Source organism: Lepisosteus oculatus, chromosome 1 (assembly GCF_040954835.1).
Source record: "Lepisosteus oculatus isolate fLepOcu1 chromosome 1, fLepOcu1.hap2, whole genome shotgun sequence".
Classification (NCBI taxonomy): domain Eukaryota; kingdom Metazoa; phylum Chordata; class Actinopteri; order Semionotiformes; family Lepisosteidae; genus Lepisosteus; species Lepisosteus oculatus.
The window spans coordinates 7,009,729-7,025,650 of record NC_090696.1 but is presented as its reverse complement, the minus strand read 5'-3'; the positions used below and the strand labels follow the sequence as shown (position 1 = coordinate 7,025,650).

Sequence of the window (15,922 nt, the reverse complement as noted above, 5' to 3'; positions counted from 1 at the left end):
CTCCACCTCTATCCACTGCAACACCCCCACTGTGAAGACATCTGGAAAGACAGGCGATCATGAAGAACGACTATCTGAACTCTGTATGATGTGGGTGCACATGTACTTGGGTGAGGTTTTAAAACGGCCGTGCACTGGGCCACTATAACCCGAGTTAACTGGTCTGGTAAAAGCGCAGCCGAGTCTGTAGGGCTCTGGCTGGCATGTTAACCCTAAAGTAAGGACTTTCTGGAACAGACCACCGCCCTAGGCAGGAAAGCACAGCAGCGTCTCCGTTTCCTGCGGCGACTGAGGAGGGCAAACCTTCCCCCGCCCATTCTTACCACTCTCTACAGAAGCACCATTGAGAGCACCTTGACCAGCTGTGTCACTGATTGGTTTGGAAATCGCAACACTTCAGACCGCAAGACCCTGCAAACAATTGTGGAAACAGCTGGAAAGATCATTGGAGCTGCCCTCCCTTCCATTTCTGTCACCCATCATAAACGCTGCTTACACAGGGCCTCCAGTATAGAAGATGACCCCTCCCACCCCTCCCATAAACTCTTTGCCCTCCTACCATCTGAGAAAAGATATCGCAGTGTACGGGCCAGCTCCACCAGACTCTGGAACAGCTTCTTCCCGCAGGCTGTCAGGCTCCTCAACACCCTGGAATCTACTGGCACCCACCCCAATTCCAGAAACAGGGCTTAAATCCCCCCGTGTGTTGTGTATGTTGTATAATGTATTTGCCTTGTAATTTGCACTATGTGTATCCTGTCTACAATGTCTGTGTCAGTGTCCTGTCTGTATTTGCACTGTGCACCAGGAGGAACCCTATTCCGTTCCACTGTATACTTGGATATGGCTGGAATGACAAATAAACGTGAACCTGAACTTGAACAGACACCATGCCCTGGTCCCAAGGGATGACCCCTGGACCGCCAGGACCACTTACAACAGCAACTGGCCTCTGTCAGGTGTGAGTACAGCAGATGAACATGGTAGCACTGCGGACAGTTCTTATTCACAAATGGAAACGAAGACGGTCGCGTGAAAGGGAAAGGCCTTCTTCACCACAAAGCAGTGCAAAGTGTTTTGAAGGTCTCCCGACTACTCTGAAAGCTGAGGCTTTAGGCTGCTTCCAGATCAGTCTTGATCTTGAGCCAAAGAGCCAAAGAAAACACCCCAAAACGTACCTGGGGACAAAAACACGTGAAACGACATTCTGCACCAAGAGAGAGATTCAGGTGATCCAGTACGTACTTGTCTGGTACTGGACATGTGGCTCCCTCACCAACAATTTATGTTGTACCCACAGTACTGAACAGCACCGGCAACAGGACGTGTTCAAGTGCATGCAGGTCATTCACAAGGTAATGATCTGACAGGTACCCCCCTCCCCCCGTGTTCCATGACCTCAGTCAAGTTTCACACACCTGGCATGGTCGCAGTCCACTTTGCCCTTGTAGCGGTCCAGGAAATTCATCGGCAGCGCGTGGTCTGCAATCGCCCTGGCGATAAACTGACCCAGCATCTGCGGGGGAGGGGGAAAAAACAGAAAGCAATTGGAGAATATCGGGAAAACACTGGGTTGCCGCACTGCAATGTGCCCATTCAGGACTGAGTTTCCTCTCCTCAAGCAAACACCAAGCATGTTCATTATCCATTCATCACATCCTGTACAACTTTGTGTTGGCACATTTCAAAGAAGGCAAAATACATCATGTACAGTAGCATATATTTGCATCTCTGGCACTGAGTATAGAGCTGGCTTATTTCTTCCTACAATGCCAGCATTCTATAAACCAGAACCATGAAATACCTGGAGGTTTTAAAAAGCCCATCAACAGCACGGGTTACCATTCAAAACCAGGTGGCCACCACTGCGTGACAGAACTCAAAGAGCACGTCTCTGATTAAAACAATGGCAGTGTGATCAAACCGCATGGTGTTATGTCATGGGGTGGTCACAGAAGCCGTAAGACTACAGTCCCCAAAGAACAAAAGTGAAAAGGGTGTCCATTTACGTGACAAGCTCTTGTGCAAGACGAAATATTTCCAAAAGAGTACATCAACGACCACAAAATAATAAGACAAGACTGAGCACTACATCATGAGTGTTAGATTAAATACCCCGATCTCTGGTTGACAGGTAGGCCTTAAGCCAGAGGCAGGTCAGGGTCTGTAACACGACACACAATGGGGGAAGAGACAGGGGACAAGGAATAAACTATGGGGGTAAAATACCAAAACAAAACGAAAACTGACGTAATAATAAAAATGATTTTTTAGGATTTTTTTAGGATTCTTCTCAGAATGATAGTCCTTCCACTTATATAGAGCTTTACAGGCAACGGGGACTCCCCTCCATCACCACCAGTGTGCAGCCCCACCTGGATGATACGACAGCAGCCATACTATACTCACAGTACTCTCACCACATACCAGCTATTAGTGGGGAGGAGAACGGAGTAATGAAGCCAGTTCATTGATGGGGGTTATTAGGAGGCCATGACTGGTAAAGGCCAGCTGGAAATTTGACCAGGACACCAGGATCACACCCCTACTCTTGCAGAACCGTCCTGGGATTGTTAATGACCACAGAGATTCAGGACCTCGGTTTTACATCCCGAAGGACAGCGCCTTTTGACAGTATAGTGTCCAATTGCTAGACTGGGGTATTAGGACCCACACAGACCACAGGGTGAGTGCCCCCTACTGGCCCCACTAACACCTCTTCCAGGAGCAACCCAAGCTTTCCGAGCTACTGGCCAGGCTCACACCTGCTGAGCTTCAGTGGGCTGCCAGTCGTGAGTTGCAGGGTGATATAGCTGCTGGCTGTGCCATCCTTCAGATTAAATCTCTTATGATAGTAAGTCCTGACTACTTGGCTATTAAAGATCCAATGGCACTAATGGCACTACTCACAAGAGTAGGGACCAAAATCCAGACTATATCGTGAAGTTGCACGATCTGGCCTTTTAGCTCCTCCTTTGTTCCACTCAACTTGTGAAGTAATTTCTCTCCTCTCCCCCTGTCTAACTTGCAGTGGGACAGCTGGAGCACCATGTCACCAGCTGGGCCTGCACTTCAGGAGTGAGTAACATGAGTTTTCTTTCCTGTATGTAAAGCTCTTTGGGATCAGTTGAGATAAGAAATGCTACAAAATGCAAGGAATTATTATCATGAACAGACAATGAATTCTGCTGCGTTTAACTTCATTTCTTTTTGACATTGCAGAGCTCCAGTGATTCATTTCTCCAGCATTTAACATCTTCCAAGAGGAATGGAAGGAACTGACATGATGGAAGAGGCACTGTCCCATTTCAACAAACAGTTGTTGTTAGGGTATCCATATTGTGCACAAACCATGAAAACTTACTTTTGTTCACTTAAGCATAAGATTTTCAACACCTTAAAAACATATTCTTTAATAAAAAATGAAGACAAGGAGGACACCAGTACTTGGACAAGTGTGTGGCAGAATGCCTGTTTCTTTACTGAGGATAAACCTGCTCACAGTTCAGCTCCAGTATTTCCCAATTCCACTAAGGGCCACGTATGAGTATTTCAACAAGCGCAGTTTGGATCCTACAACCAGCCCACTGGCACCATGCTTATCCAACACAGCAAGTCTGGAAACCTGGATACTGAACTCCTGAGGGAGATATTCATAAAAACAAATATGGAGCAGCACTGCCAGGAGACAGATTGAAAACCTACACTGCATAGGGCCACGCAGAAAAAAAACACTATGGATACCGGACAAACAGTAGTCTAGCCACAATTAGAGGTGGGTTATCGAAACTCTGCTGGGGAAACGAAGTTCTTCAACTCCAGAAGCGGGACTTGCTAGAGCAAAGCCTACCCACTTCAGCTTCTGAAACTAGGTGAGGGTGCAGGTCTGTTACCACAGGCCATTTTCATTAGTGCACAAAGAAAAATCCCCCCATGCCTGGACTTACAAACACCTGGTTAAAGACTGTTCGCTGTCATGGAGAATGTATTTTCTCACCCGTTGTTCGCCGACATGAAAAAACAAAAAAGGAGCCTCCATGGTAAGCAAACAGAAGACGCCACCTTTCACAGCGTGACCCCCAGTTCTCACTGCGTTCTCCGCATTTTATTTATCTTGATAACTACTGCACTGAAGTAAATAACGCCAATTATTACAAATGACCTACGGTGTTCTAACTGTGAAAATCCAGGGTCTTCTTAGGGTAAAAAAGTAAATATTAACTGATGCTCTAGAGCTCGGGAACCAAGTGGAAAATTTTACATGGAAAGCAATGGAAGTTTTGGTTTCCATTGACGACGCTTTTTCCAGGAACTAATCATGTTCCTAAACCGAGAGATGCAAATGAAGAATAAAGTGCCACCTAAAACAAAAAGTGTTTCTAGGCCAGGAAGAGTGTCTTGTTTACCTGAGGGGCCTCAGGTGTGTCCAGGATGAGGTCTGGAAGGTCTGTCAACATCTTGTCGAACGCCCGCGCCATGTCGTCTTCTGACAGGACTCTGCCCACGAGGTCAGACAGCAGGCGTGACATCAGCTCCCGGTGGCTGGCCTTGCCCTCCAGGGCTAGCACCACTGCCAGCGACGAGAACTCGTATTTGTTAGGTCCCAGGTTCAACTCCTTTAACAGAGCCTGCAACAACAGAAAACAGGACAGTGTTGCTCCATGTCTTCACCACCAGTGCATTCTGGGAAACACAGACATGTGCATCATCTCATACTTGAAATGGCTGTAAAACCAAATACAGCAGGAGCTGTTTCTTTGAGACACCCCAGAGAAGTGAAGGACTGTCCTGCTTCAGACGACATTCCTGCTAAAGTGAAGAGCAGTTAGACAATACTAGAAGTCAGATTAATTAGTAGATAACGATTGAAAAGACTTGCAGGAATATTTAAAGGGAACTGCAATGCTATTTTCATATTTCAGGATTAGAAAATCAGCATTGACAAGTGCATTTCAAACCGTAATAAAAGTCAAATGTACACAAGTAACTTGTAAATTTTCAGGTACAGTTTGTGCAGCACCATGTTCTGTCACTCAGAACGAGGAAACAAAACTTGCAGTGACATGTTGCGGCCCTATTACCTTGAAAACAAGCAGGCTTGTGAATACACCCCTTTTAATCCAAGAGAAATATTGCTCTCGACTTTGAGACGGTTTTGCCGACAAATACCAATTCTAAACATTGGAACATTTCTGCAGTGAAATGTCTGCTGCACAGCCAGTACTCATTTGCTCGTACATCACAGTACACTAGTCTATTACAGGGACTAGCGAGCGAGAAGGGCTGCAAATTGAGCTTGGAACAACATGGCGACTTACAGTACTTTCACAAAGTTCATGGTTTCGTGCTTAATTCAAAATTTGTAATTATTCACTAAACAAATGTATTTTGTTACCGAGACATAATGACCTGTCTGAGAAGCTGGGACTGCAGTCCCCCTTTAACAGCTCCATACCTACCCGCCAGACAGTGCAGGTTTGAGAGACTAGTTGAAATTGTGACAAAAGTTGCCAAGTAAAAATATCACAAAATATTCATGATGCACCTTTAGGCCCAGTGTACGGGATTATAAAATACTCAAAATTGAATTAAAAACAGGAAGGCTAGGATAATTTGAAGCCAGCACTAAAATAACGGTGCTGCTCAGCCTTGCGGGCACGAACTGAAAAAAAAACACACTACTTGGCTCTGGGCAGGAGCACGTTCAGGAAAGAAAGCAAGTGCGGTTCTCACCCCACCTACACTGGTACAAGCCAAACTGATTAACAACTGCAGACACCAAACTGGCGATTTCCAAGAGTAATGTGAACAACAACAACAACAGCTCCACCTGAACTGTGTCACACAAGTCATTTTCCACCTCTGTGGTTCCACCTGTGAAAAGCTGTAGAAAGGTGCTTCGATTTTCCACTCCCTCTTAAAGAATCTCATGTGCAAAGCTATTCCAAAGGCTGTTTAAAATAATTAGTCCGGAAGCAGCGTGCATTTATAAGACCTCTAAGCTTAGTTAAATTAAAACCGATTCTAAAAATAAAAACTGTTGTTTTTTTTTTTACCTTACAGCAACAGGAAAACATACGGAAATTATGGTAAGGTAGCTATGGTTGCAGCGGAACACAGAGACACAAGTCAAAACAGTTACGTTTAAGGGAAAAGAAAGGAACAAAGCAGTAAAAAAAAATCTCTTTTAAAACATCGCTGCAACACGGCAGTGTGGTGTGTGGAGTTTAAATATTAGCACAAAAAGGGTCGCAGCTCTCGGAGAAAAAAAACGATAACGACGGCATTAAAACAGACGACGCTTCGCTCGGTTCCGAAGCCCCGTGAGCTACAGAAACCGCACCTACCTGAACTTCCCTCGTGTCTCCGTGCTCAAAGTATTCCTGAACAATGGGATTCACCGTCTTCTCCAGCTCGCCCTCATCCAGCTCCGGCACCACTGTGGCGTAGACCGTGTCTCCCTTCACCAGGAACAAAAGCAGACAAGTGTCCCATTAGGCCACTGCTCTCTTGTGCTGCTCAGAACAGGCTTTGAGCTGCGCAGCTGTGAGGTGAGGGATTCCCAAGAGCAGAGCTGCGATTAGCACTGTGCCAGATGAACAACTATTGAAATAAAACATAAGCATTTGACTAAGATGGCTGCTTTATTCATCCGTAAATGTTTTTATAAAAGAAAAGAGATTCATGGCTAAACATCTCTTTTTTATACATTTCATCATGTTTCTTACCTGAAGTGATACTATTATCATAGGTAGGTAAGGTCCCCTTTTCAGGCCAGAAAGGCCCATGGGGAATGGGGGACAAGGGCACCATTTTTACTTGACCATCTGACACTGGAGGTGGAGGTGATGTGGTCAGCATCACACTCCGGTCGGCCTGTTACCCCCAGAAGGATTAACCCCCACTACTCACTTGGAAAGCAGGCTGAGTGGACCTGGGAGCCGTCTGGAAGGATTTAGAGCAGCTCCATCACCTGCCCCTACCTGGGACTGAACCGGGGACCTTCCGGTCAGGAGCTAGATGTCCTTGCCGTCTGAGTTACCACGGCTACAGATACTATTATCATACTGTCATCAAACATCACATCAAAAGTTAAAGTACATGGATTCTTGTGGCTTTCCAAAGGAGCCCAGATTCAACAAGGCCCTTTGTAAATATATTTGACTGGTTTTACAAATTCAATCAGTTGATGCTTTAATCCATAACAGGTTAGTTTGCACCCTTTTATACAGCTGGGTATTTCACTAGAGGAATTTGGTTGAAGTAACTTGTTCAGGGGCACAACAGCAGTGACTCATCTGGGATTCAAACCCACAACCTTCCAGTTACAAGTCCAGGACCCAAACCACTGGTCCACACTGCTGCCAGATCTTAGGTTTCTTGTCTGTACTAATTTTAGCTGCAAAAAAAATAAATATTAAAATGTGCACATTTAATGTTGAGCTTACTGGAAAAGAGACCAGTGTTTGTTCTGTGATTCACAGGCTCTGGATCCTGAACAGAGCAAGTATCCATGAGCCAAAAAAGCTAAAGGAAAACAACTGAAGGACCATGTAAATGTTGGCTGAAAGCACTAAAAAATCAGGAAAAAAGAATTTCGTCTTCCTCCTGAAGGAAACTGTTAAAGGAGAAGGCATTGTTACCGTGCCGGTGAAATGAACAGACTTTGATTCATAAAATCATGAAAGGTCACAGGAGACAGTGGCTCCAATTATTTACCCCTTGGTAACTCAAAGGAATCTGGAGTCTATCCCGAAAACACACAACACAATGTGGAACTGCGCCTGAGCGGGCACTGCAGCTTGGACAGGATGCCAGCCTACCACGGGATACACACATACACTCAGGGACAACGTATAGAGCCTGTAACAAACCGAGTGCTCATGTCTTTGGGTGGAAGCCAGAGCACCCAGAGAAAGCCCATGCTGACACCAGAGAACATGCAAGTTCCACACACAAGGAGCCTCGGCATGAAGAGAGCCCTAAAGGCTGAACGTGAACTACTAACCCATCGAACTCAAACCCCAAACAATACATTTAAAATCCATGTACGGTGTTACATTCTCATTTAAGGAACACGAGCTGAGACTGCATTATGAAGAGGTGTCTAATGTGTGTGTTTGAATATGGCTGTAGGAAATTTCAGTTAAACAGAATTTATGCCAAGCCAGATTACTAGATGACAGACAAATAGCAATGTTAATTGTAATTCTTTTAAATTAGATTCCAAATATCAAAGCACGTTGATATAAATGTTCAGTATACGGTACCTCCCTGAACATACAGGAAAGTTTAAGTGTCCTTACTGATTGCAATGCGAGTATTACCCTGAATCTACAGACACTGGTGACTGGTGGCTGTATTCACATTAGCAGCAAAAAAAGGAAGTCTCTTTCCACAGTAAAGAGAAGACTATGACTCAACTCAACACGCCTTTAATTTTCTGTGAAATTCCAAAACGCATCAGTTTTGAACACAGAGACTCCAGTGGACTTTCTTTTGGAAGATTATACATGCCTGGGGAAATCCTGTGCCACTGTTCTCAGGCCCGTTCAGAGACAGAAGCCCTACATGAAGAGCTATCCTAGCCCCCAACACGAGAACCAACCACACACAAAAGCAGCAGCCAGACAAAACGTCTTATCTTGGCACAGCTTTTTATCCTCCTTGCAAATAATGAGAATTCATCGCTTTAGAAAAATTCTACGGCCGATCCAGTAATAATAATAATTCCTTCCACTTATATAGTGCTTTTTCTGGACACTCCATTCAAAGCTCTTTACAGGCAATGGAGACTCCCCTCCACCACCACCAATGTGCAGCCCCAGCTGGATGATGACGGCAGCCCATACTGCGCTCACAGTACACTCATCACACATCAGTGGGGAGGAGAACAGGGTGGAGAAGTCAATTCATAGATGGGGGTTATTAGGAGGCCATGATTACAAGGATTAGCTGGAAATTTGGCCAGAATACCAGGGTTACACCCCTACCGTTTCTGAGAAACGCCCTGGGATTTTTAATGACCACAGAGAGTAAGGACCTTGGTTTTACGTCTCATCCAGAGGGAAGCACCTTTCGACAGTATTGTCGAACTATACTGGGGCATTAGGACCCACACAGACCACAGGGTGAGCGCCCCCTACTGGCCCCACTAACATCACCTCCAGCAGCAACCTCAGTTTAGCCAGGTACTGGCCAGGCTCACACCTGCTTAGCTTCAGTGGGTTGTCAGTTGTGAGTTGTAGGGCGATAGGGCTGCAGTCCAGTCCAGCTGATTTTAGGCTTGCAGTTCAAACCCTGTGCACTTAATGAATACACCCTCTGGTCTCTGACCAACAACTCTGGCAGCTGTTTGGGTTACCAGCCATCTGAAAGCAAGTCTGCAACTGTGAAGGAAAAAGTAGAAAAAGTCCACAAAGAAAACAAAATGTCGGAACAAGACAGTGGCAATCCATTGCCAGTGCTGCTTACTGGACAAGCAGATATGGGAAAACTGTGGAAAAACAGGATGTGGTCAAACATCAAACAAGGCCGCAAACCATCAAAAAGCTGAAAAGAAATCGTCAAGGTAAACCAAGGAATACTGAACATACCAAAAACAACCCAAAGAAAAAAACTTAAAATAAGTTTACAACCTCATCTGAAAAGCGTTTGGTCTTTTCCTATCCCAATATGCTAGTTTGTATGGCTTCAAACAGATTTCAAACAAATAATTCTGAGACATAATTTATCCCTCCTTTTTAACACAATGCAGTACTATCCAGGTAATCCCCGATTTCTGTAAATCCCTCTTCATGTGAAAACGCACATGCAGCGTCTTGTTTGCATTGCCTCCTGTGTGTAGTTGTTCTGTACAGTTCACTTCAATACTGTAAAGGTGAAGTTTTGTATTATTACAGAACATTTTCAAACTGGTGAGCATAGCTTAGTTTTAAGCATGGCTCTGACTTGTAAGATGCCTTATCTTGTAAGAAGCTACAGAACACAAAATACTACTATGCTATTATAAACAACTTTCTTTCAAGCTCAGGTGAGAATGATGATCTTATCTTCCAATCCGCTACTGTGAAATGACAGGACTTCCACAAATGGCTTTGACATGATCATTCCACAGCTGCGATTTATACTGCAGGTGTTTGAAATTTCACTACACTGACATTCAGGCAAACTCAAAGAAAGACCCTTCCGTCTGAATGGCAGTGAATAGACTGAGACCCTCGTTACAAAAATCTGATGGAAAAATAAATGTTGGATTTTGGGGAAAGCAGAACATTTGATCCTTGCAAATGTTCGATTAAGCGTCTTGGTTTTAATCTCGGAATGCACAACACATGTTCAGCCCTAGTTTTTTAATGCATGGTCTGGGGCTTTGTGATGTTTTCCCCACAACAAGCTGGTCTGTCTAAAGATCCCTTCAGAACATAACACAAAAAAGGCTCGTGACGCTCTTTTGCAATTGTTGTTTCACTTCCTTAGCTATGTCTGTACTATTAATAACCTCCTAGAAATTGAAGTTTAGGGCGTGACAACATATCACGCTTCAATGAATAACAGCATTCTGCAAGGTGTGTCCTGCTGTAAAACCTGAGGATTATCTGAAAGGCCCAATAAAAAAAAGGATGTCATTTCACAAAAATAGTGATCAGTTTTGAACTCTTGTCATTTCTACGATAGTCTAGCAAGGAAAGAGACTGAAGCACATGCACCATCACCAGACTGAAGGCACACCGACAGTTACAATGCTAAGCAAAAAACAGGACGACAGGCCCTGCTCTTGATGTTTTAAGGAGAAACGGTTTCGTATACCTGTAAATAACCTAACCTTTGAACTGGTTTCATAGAAGGCTCACTTCAAAACAGAAAGTTGGTCACCTTCCGTCTCCAACAGGACTTGCCCCAAACCTCTTCCCACTCACCTGAGATGATTCGTCATAGTTGGGATCCCTTGCGTCCGGCTCCTCCATCTCATACACCATTCCTGCTGCACCCCACACACCCTTCCCACCGGCGCCCCCTGCAGGTCACAAGAAGTACAACTCATCTTTAAAGTGAAGCCATATTTCTCTGGATTCATAGTCATTTTTTTCGAGCTTGACAGCCATTGTGTGCCTTCAACCCCACTTGATCAATCTGTAAAGTGAGACACTTCTCCAGATGAATTATGAGGGAATTTTAGCCAGGCCAGATAATACAGACCCAGAGTGAAATATACCCAGAAACCCATGGTTAGTATCCTTGCTTTTATGAGCAATGTCATGGGATCTTTAAGCAGTCAGGACCTCTGTTAAACATCTCATATACACTACACATAAAATAGAATTACAAAAACGTTCCATGTTTAAATACACAAGTTAAAAACCTGTATTTTATTTTTTTAAAGTAATTTTAATATTGGTAGTGTAATGGGTAAAGTAATTCAGATAAATGAATGCACAAAAGCTTGTTATGCTTATAGGGTGTGGAAGCATAGCTCTACTCTACTTGCTTATCAAACCAAAGCACTGCTCCTCTCGCCTAGGGGTGCATAGTTACAGCTACAATATTCACTAGCTCAAGAACTGCTGTCAGTATAAACATCAAATTTGCTCTAAAAAAAAAAGAAAAATAAATAAATAAATAGGGGCAAAATAACACCAAAATATTTTCGGTGAGTTAGGACTCATTGAAACGTGAACCAACAAACTCAGCTGATCAGTTAAAACAGCCCAGGCAGCTGTGAGGAAGTGAGGTGTGGCTACACCCAGGAGCAAGGCTAAGGGCTCAGCAGCACGGTCACAGTTCTCCAGTGTGAACAGGGCTCCTGCAGCTGTGCCAACACCCTGGCCTTCTTTCCAGTTTGTCAGTGACAGGGCTCCATCGACTAGGAAAGAGTCACCACATGTGTAGAACCCAGGAAACAGGCACCAATCAATAACAGTATCGGTCTTGTTCTGGTGCGGTGCTTCTTGAACAAACCACCCTTTCTCCTGCTGGGCAGCATGAACAAGGCAAGTCTACTGTTCCACCTTGCCACTGCTAGACAGGTTTTCACCTGTGCTTGCAAATGAAGGCCGTGTTCATGACCCAGCATTTCAAAACAAAGCACGGAAACAAATGTTTTGCATTGCCTACAAATTAAATGTGATGCAAAACCTTGCCATTCACAGTATTAATACCGTACAGTCTGGGCATACACAGCTCACAGTGACATAGAGTGGAAGATCAGCAGATGAGAGCTTGACCTAAACTGCAGCTCCCTGTAGCTACTCCGTCCCGGAGGATGAGGATGCTCAATCCTCCAGCTACTGTCTGGCTCTCGCACACGGCTGGCTGATGCGTTTTGTTCAAGAAGCACAACAAAACAGCAGAAGTGGCCCCCAATTTGTCCCCACAGGCCCCACTCTAGGAACAGATGAGCTGTGCCTCTCATCTTCCCCTTCGGCAATACAGTACTACCGACAGCAATGGCCGTGACTTGGAAGAAAAAAAAAGAGACAGAACACTTGTGTGTGAAAGCTCGTTTTGTGGGATTTTCTAAATTCCACAACAAGAGAGGCCTCGCTGACCTTTTTTAGGCAGGCCTCTGCCCTTGCCCATCCGGGACTTGCGGTCATTGGCGTTGACCTTGCCCTTGGGGCTGGTGGGGTCAGTTCCCGGCTCCCCCCCGGCCTCGGAGAGAGACTCGCGGGTGGAGTCGCGGGATGAGGTCCGGCGCAGGCGGCGCTTGGCCTTGGCTTTCAGCCGGGCCTCGTGCAGGGCCTTCTCCTGCGGGGTCCAGTTCCCGTTCACCTCCACCTCGTTCAGCACGTCGTCGTCGTCGTCATACTGGTCCCCCAGGTTCTCGGAGTCGGGCCTCGGGAACATCCCTGTGAAGGCAGAGCAGACTGAGAACACATGGCAATGCAATGACTCTCCGCCTAGCTCCCTGGACCGCTTACAACACGAGGCTCCAACCCTGGTCCTGGAGAGACTCAGTCCAGTTGGTCTTACAGGACTCTCTCCAACAGGAGACTCCAACCCTGGTCCTGGAGAGACTCAGTCCAGTTGGTCTTACAGGTCTCTCTCCAACAGGAGACTCCAACCCTGGTCCTGGAGAGACTCAGTCCAGTTGGTCTTACAGGTCTCTCTCCAACAGGAGACTCCAACCCTGGTCCTGGAGAGACTCAGTCCAGTTAGTCTTACAGGTCTCTCTCCAACAGGAGACTCCAACCCTGGTCCTGGAGAGACTCAGTCCAGTTAGTCTTACAGGTCACCTGTTTCTAGAGACTGGGATCACCTGTGAGTTAATGATCATTTAAGCAAGTAATTTATTTGAATTAACTCTCTGATCCTCAAGGCATAAATGATCCTCAAGGACATGTAGCTTTTGGACCTAAATTATCTAATTTAGCAATTAAATTGATCACAACATTCAGTTTAGCACTGAAATGATCATAATTTTCAGTTTAGCACTAACATTTCTAAATGTTCAAATCCTTTAGAAAATCAGCAAAAAGGGAGGGGTCTGGCTTAGAGCCAACAAACCAATGTCCTCAATATCGGCCACTTACCATGGCTATTCTTTGTGTTTTACCACTGACAAGACCTCAGTTAATCTTCAACACTTCTTCCCTTGGTTGCAGGTGAATAGGAACTAATTTCCCAAACCCCTCACATGCAGTGTTGCCATTACCAAAGGTTTCCCCTTGCTGAGCAATGACCTCACATTTTGTGATTTATTTTTAGTTTGTTTTTTTGGGGGGAATGCCACAGCAGATTAAACTGTGGTCTTCAAAAAAAAAAACAAGTCCTACACAAAACCCACACAGTTAATATACTTCCATTAGTTAAGGCCTAACTCAAACTGGGCACCGTGAAACCTCACCTGTACCAGTCTATCTGGTCGAAATGGAAATTTTCCTGTTTATTCTGTTGTATGCCATAAGGTCAGCCAATGCAAGGCACTGCAACAAAGGAATCACTGTTGCTTTTGTGTTTCTTGGCCAAGAACAGCTAGACTCCCCTAGAAAAACAAACCCAAACGGAAAGAACCTTTGCCACAACCGCTTGATTTTTTTCATGAAACAATGACTTGGAACAACTGACACAAGGACTTTCCAGGAGCCTTTCCAAGATTCGCAACTTGCTAGTATGTGAGTCCTTCCTTTATTTTTCAAGGGTGAATGCGTATCGCCTCAACACTAACAAAAAAAAGAAGAAACTGGCTTTCTGGCAAACACCATTGAAAAAAAAAAACATTCCGGCTGCCTCACAATGAACCTGGAACTGGCTGGGCACCGCATGACCTTAAACTGGTCTCCCATACTTCCAGAGCGCTGCAGATACAGAAATAAAAAGTGACGACTGTACCGTCTTCCCCCGCTGGAAACAGACAGTGGAAAGAAACAGGAACAGAAAATTGGGCAAGAATGCATAATGAGAAAGGTATTTCTTCTTTATCTACCTCTAGGTTTTGCAACTCACAGCAACCTGAGATTAGATTCTCATTTAAGGCAAAGCTGTAATCATATGTGCTGCAATACAACTGTGCAACACACAGGGCTCCTTGTCCAATTGTCCAACAATATTTTTGTCCAGCAGTCTGAAATGCCAAACAAAGAGACTGGAAGATTGATGAATGTCCTCGCTTCCACTTCAGGACAAGGCTACCTTCAGTTCAACTGCCTCACATGTACTGGAACCACTTTTGCAAGCTACTGGAACTCTGGGGCTTGACCTTACTGAGCAGGATCGGCCCTGGTAGGGTGCCTAGTCAGTCTGGCAGGCGTGGGTTGGATATTTGCCAGACTGTGGCTTATCTCACCACACTCACTCACTCAGGAGGGCGGTCTTTGTCCTGCTGGCGTGATATCGGGTCAGGATAATCCCACAGGAAGGGAAGGTCCCAGGACTGGTCTATCAATCACTATACACAGTTTTCACACTGTTACTTTAAAACTGTCTGTAATGATACTTTGAAGTAGCAATTAAGATTTACTTATACAACATACATTCAAAACAAAAACACTTTTATCACTTTATTCACTCTATTGGCATATACAATTTCTTGTATTAGGAATTTGTCTTTTTGCATACCCCAACTTGCTCTCCATGAGACACACAGACAGGGAGAGAAACTTGGGGTCAGAGCGCAGGGGCAGCCATTTATACAGCGCCCCTGGAGCAGTTGGGGTTAAGGGCCTTGCTCAGGGGCCCAACAGAGTAGGATTCCTCTTTCGGCTGCGGGATTTGAACCGGCAACCTTCCAGCCACAGGCGCAGATCCTGAGCCACAGAGCCACCACTCACTCACAACTGACAACCCACTGAAGCTCAGCAGGTACAAGCCTGGTCAGTACCTGGATGGGAGACCTCCTGGGAAAAACTAAGGTTGCTGCTGGAGGAAATGTTAGTGGGGCCAGCAGGGGGCGCTCGCCCTGCAGCCTGTGTGAGTCCTATTGCACCAGTATAGTAACGGGGACACTATACTGTAAAAAGGCGCTGTCCTTCGGATGAGACGTAAAACCGAGGTCCTAATTCTCCCAGGGGCATTTCTCGAAAAGAATAGGGATGTTGCCCCAGCTTCCTGGACAAATTTCCAGCTGGCCTTTACCAATCATGGCCTCCTAATAACCCCCCTCTATGACTTGGCTTCATCACTCATGTTCTCCTCCCCACTGATAGCTGATGTGTGGTGAGCTTACTGTGACCACACTTTTGCTGCTGTCCCATCATCCAGGTGGGGGCTGCACATTAGTGGTGGTGGAGGGGGGTCCCTATGGGGGTGGAGCGGTGGCTCTGTGGCTGAGGAGCTGCGCCTGTGGCTGGAAGGTTACCGGTTCAAATCCCGCGGCTGGAAGAGGAATCCTACTCCTCTGGGCCCCTGAGCAAGGCCCTTAACCCCAACTGCTCCAGGGGCACTGTACAATGTCTGACCCCCAGCTTCTCTCCCTGTCTGTGTG

General features: G+C 45.5%; 1 protein-coding gene across 2 annotated transcripts in view; it reads right to left on the bottom strand.

The window, feature by feature from the left end:
• Positions 1-15,922, bottom strand: part of pdcd4a (programmed cell death 4a) — a 40,784-nt gene that overhangs the window by 11,970 nt on the left and 12,892 nt on the right. For both annotated transcript variants that reach the window (XM_069191690.1, XM_069191693.1), the window contains 5 exons: positions 12,549-12,848; positions 10,920-11,017; positions 6,348-6,461; positions 4,407-4,628; positions 1,419-1,516 (listed from right to left, as the gene is read on the bottom strand). In XM_069191690.1, the coding sequence (XP_069047791.1) occupies positions 1,419-1,516; positions 4,407-4,628; positions 6,348-6,461; positions 10,920-11,017; positions 12,549-12,848 (832 nt within the window). The remainder of the gene's footprint in view (positions 1-1,418; positions 1,517-4,406; positions 4,629-6,347; positions 6,462-10,919; positions 11,018-12,548; positions 12,849-15,922) is intronic.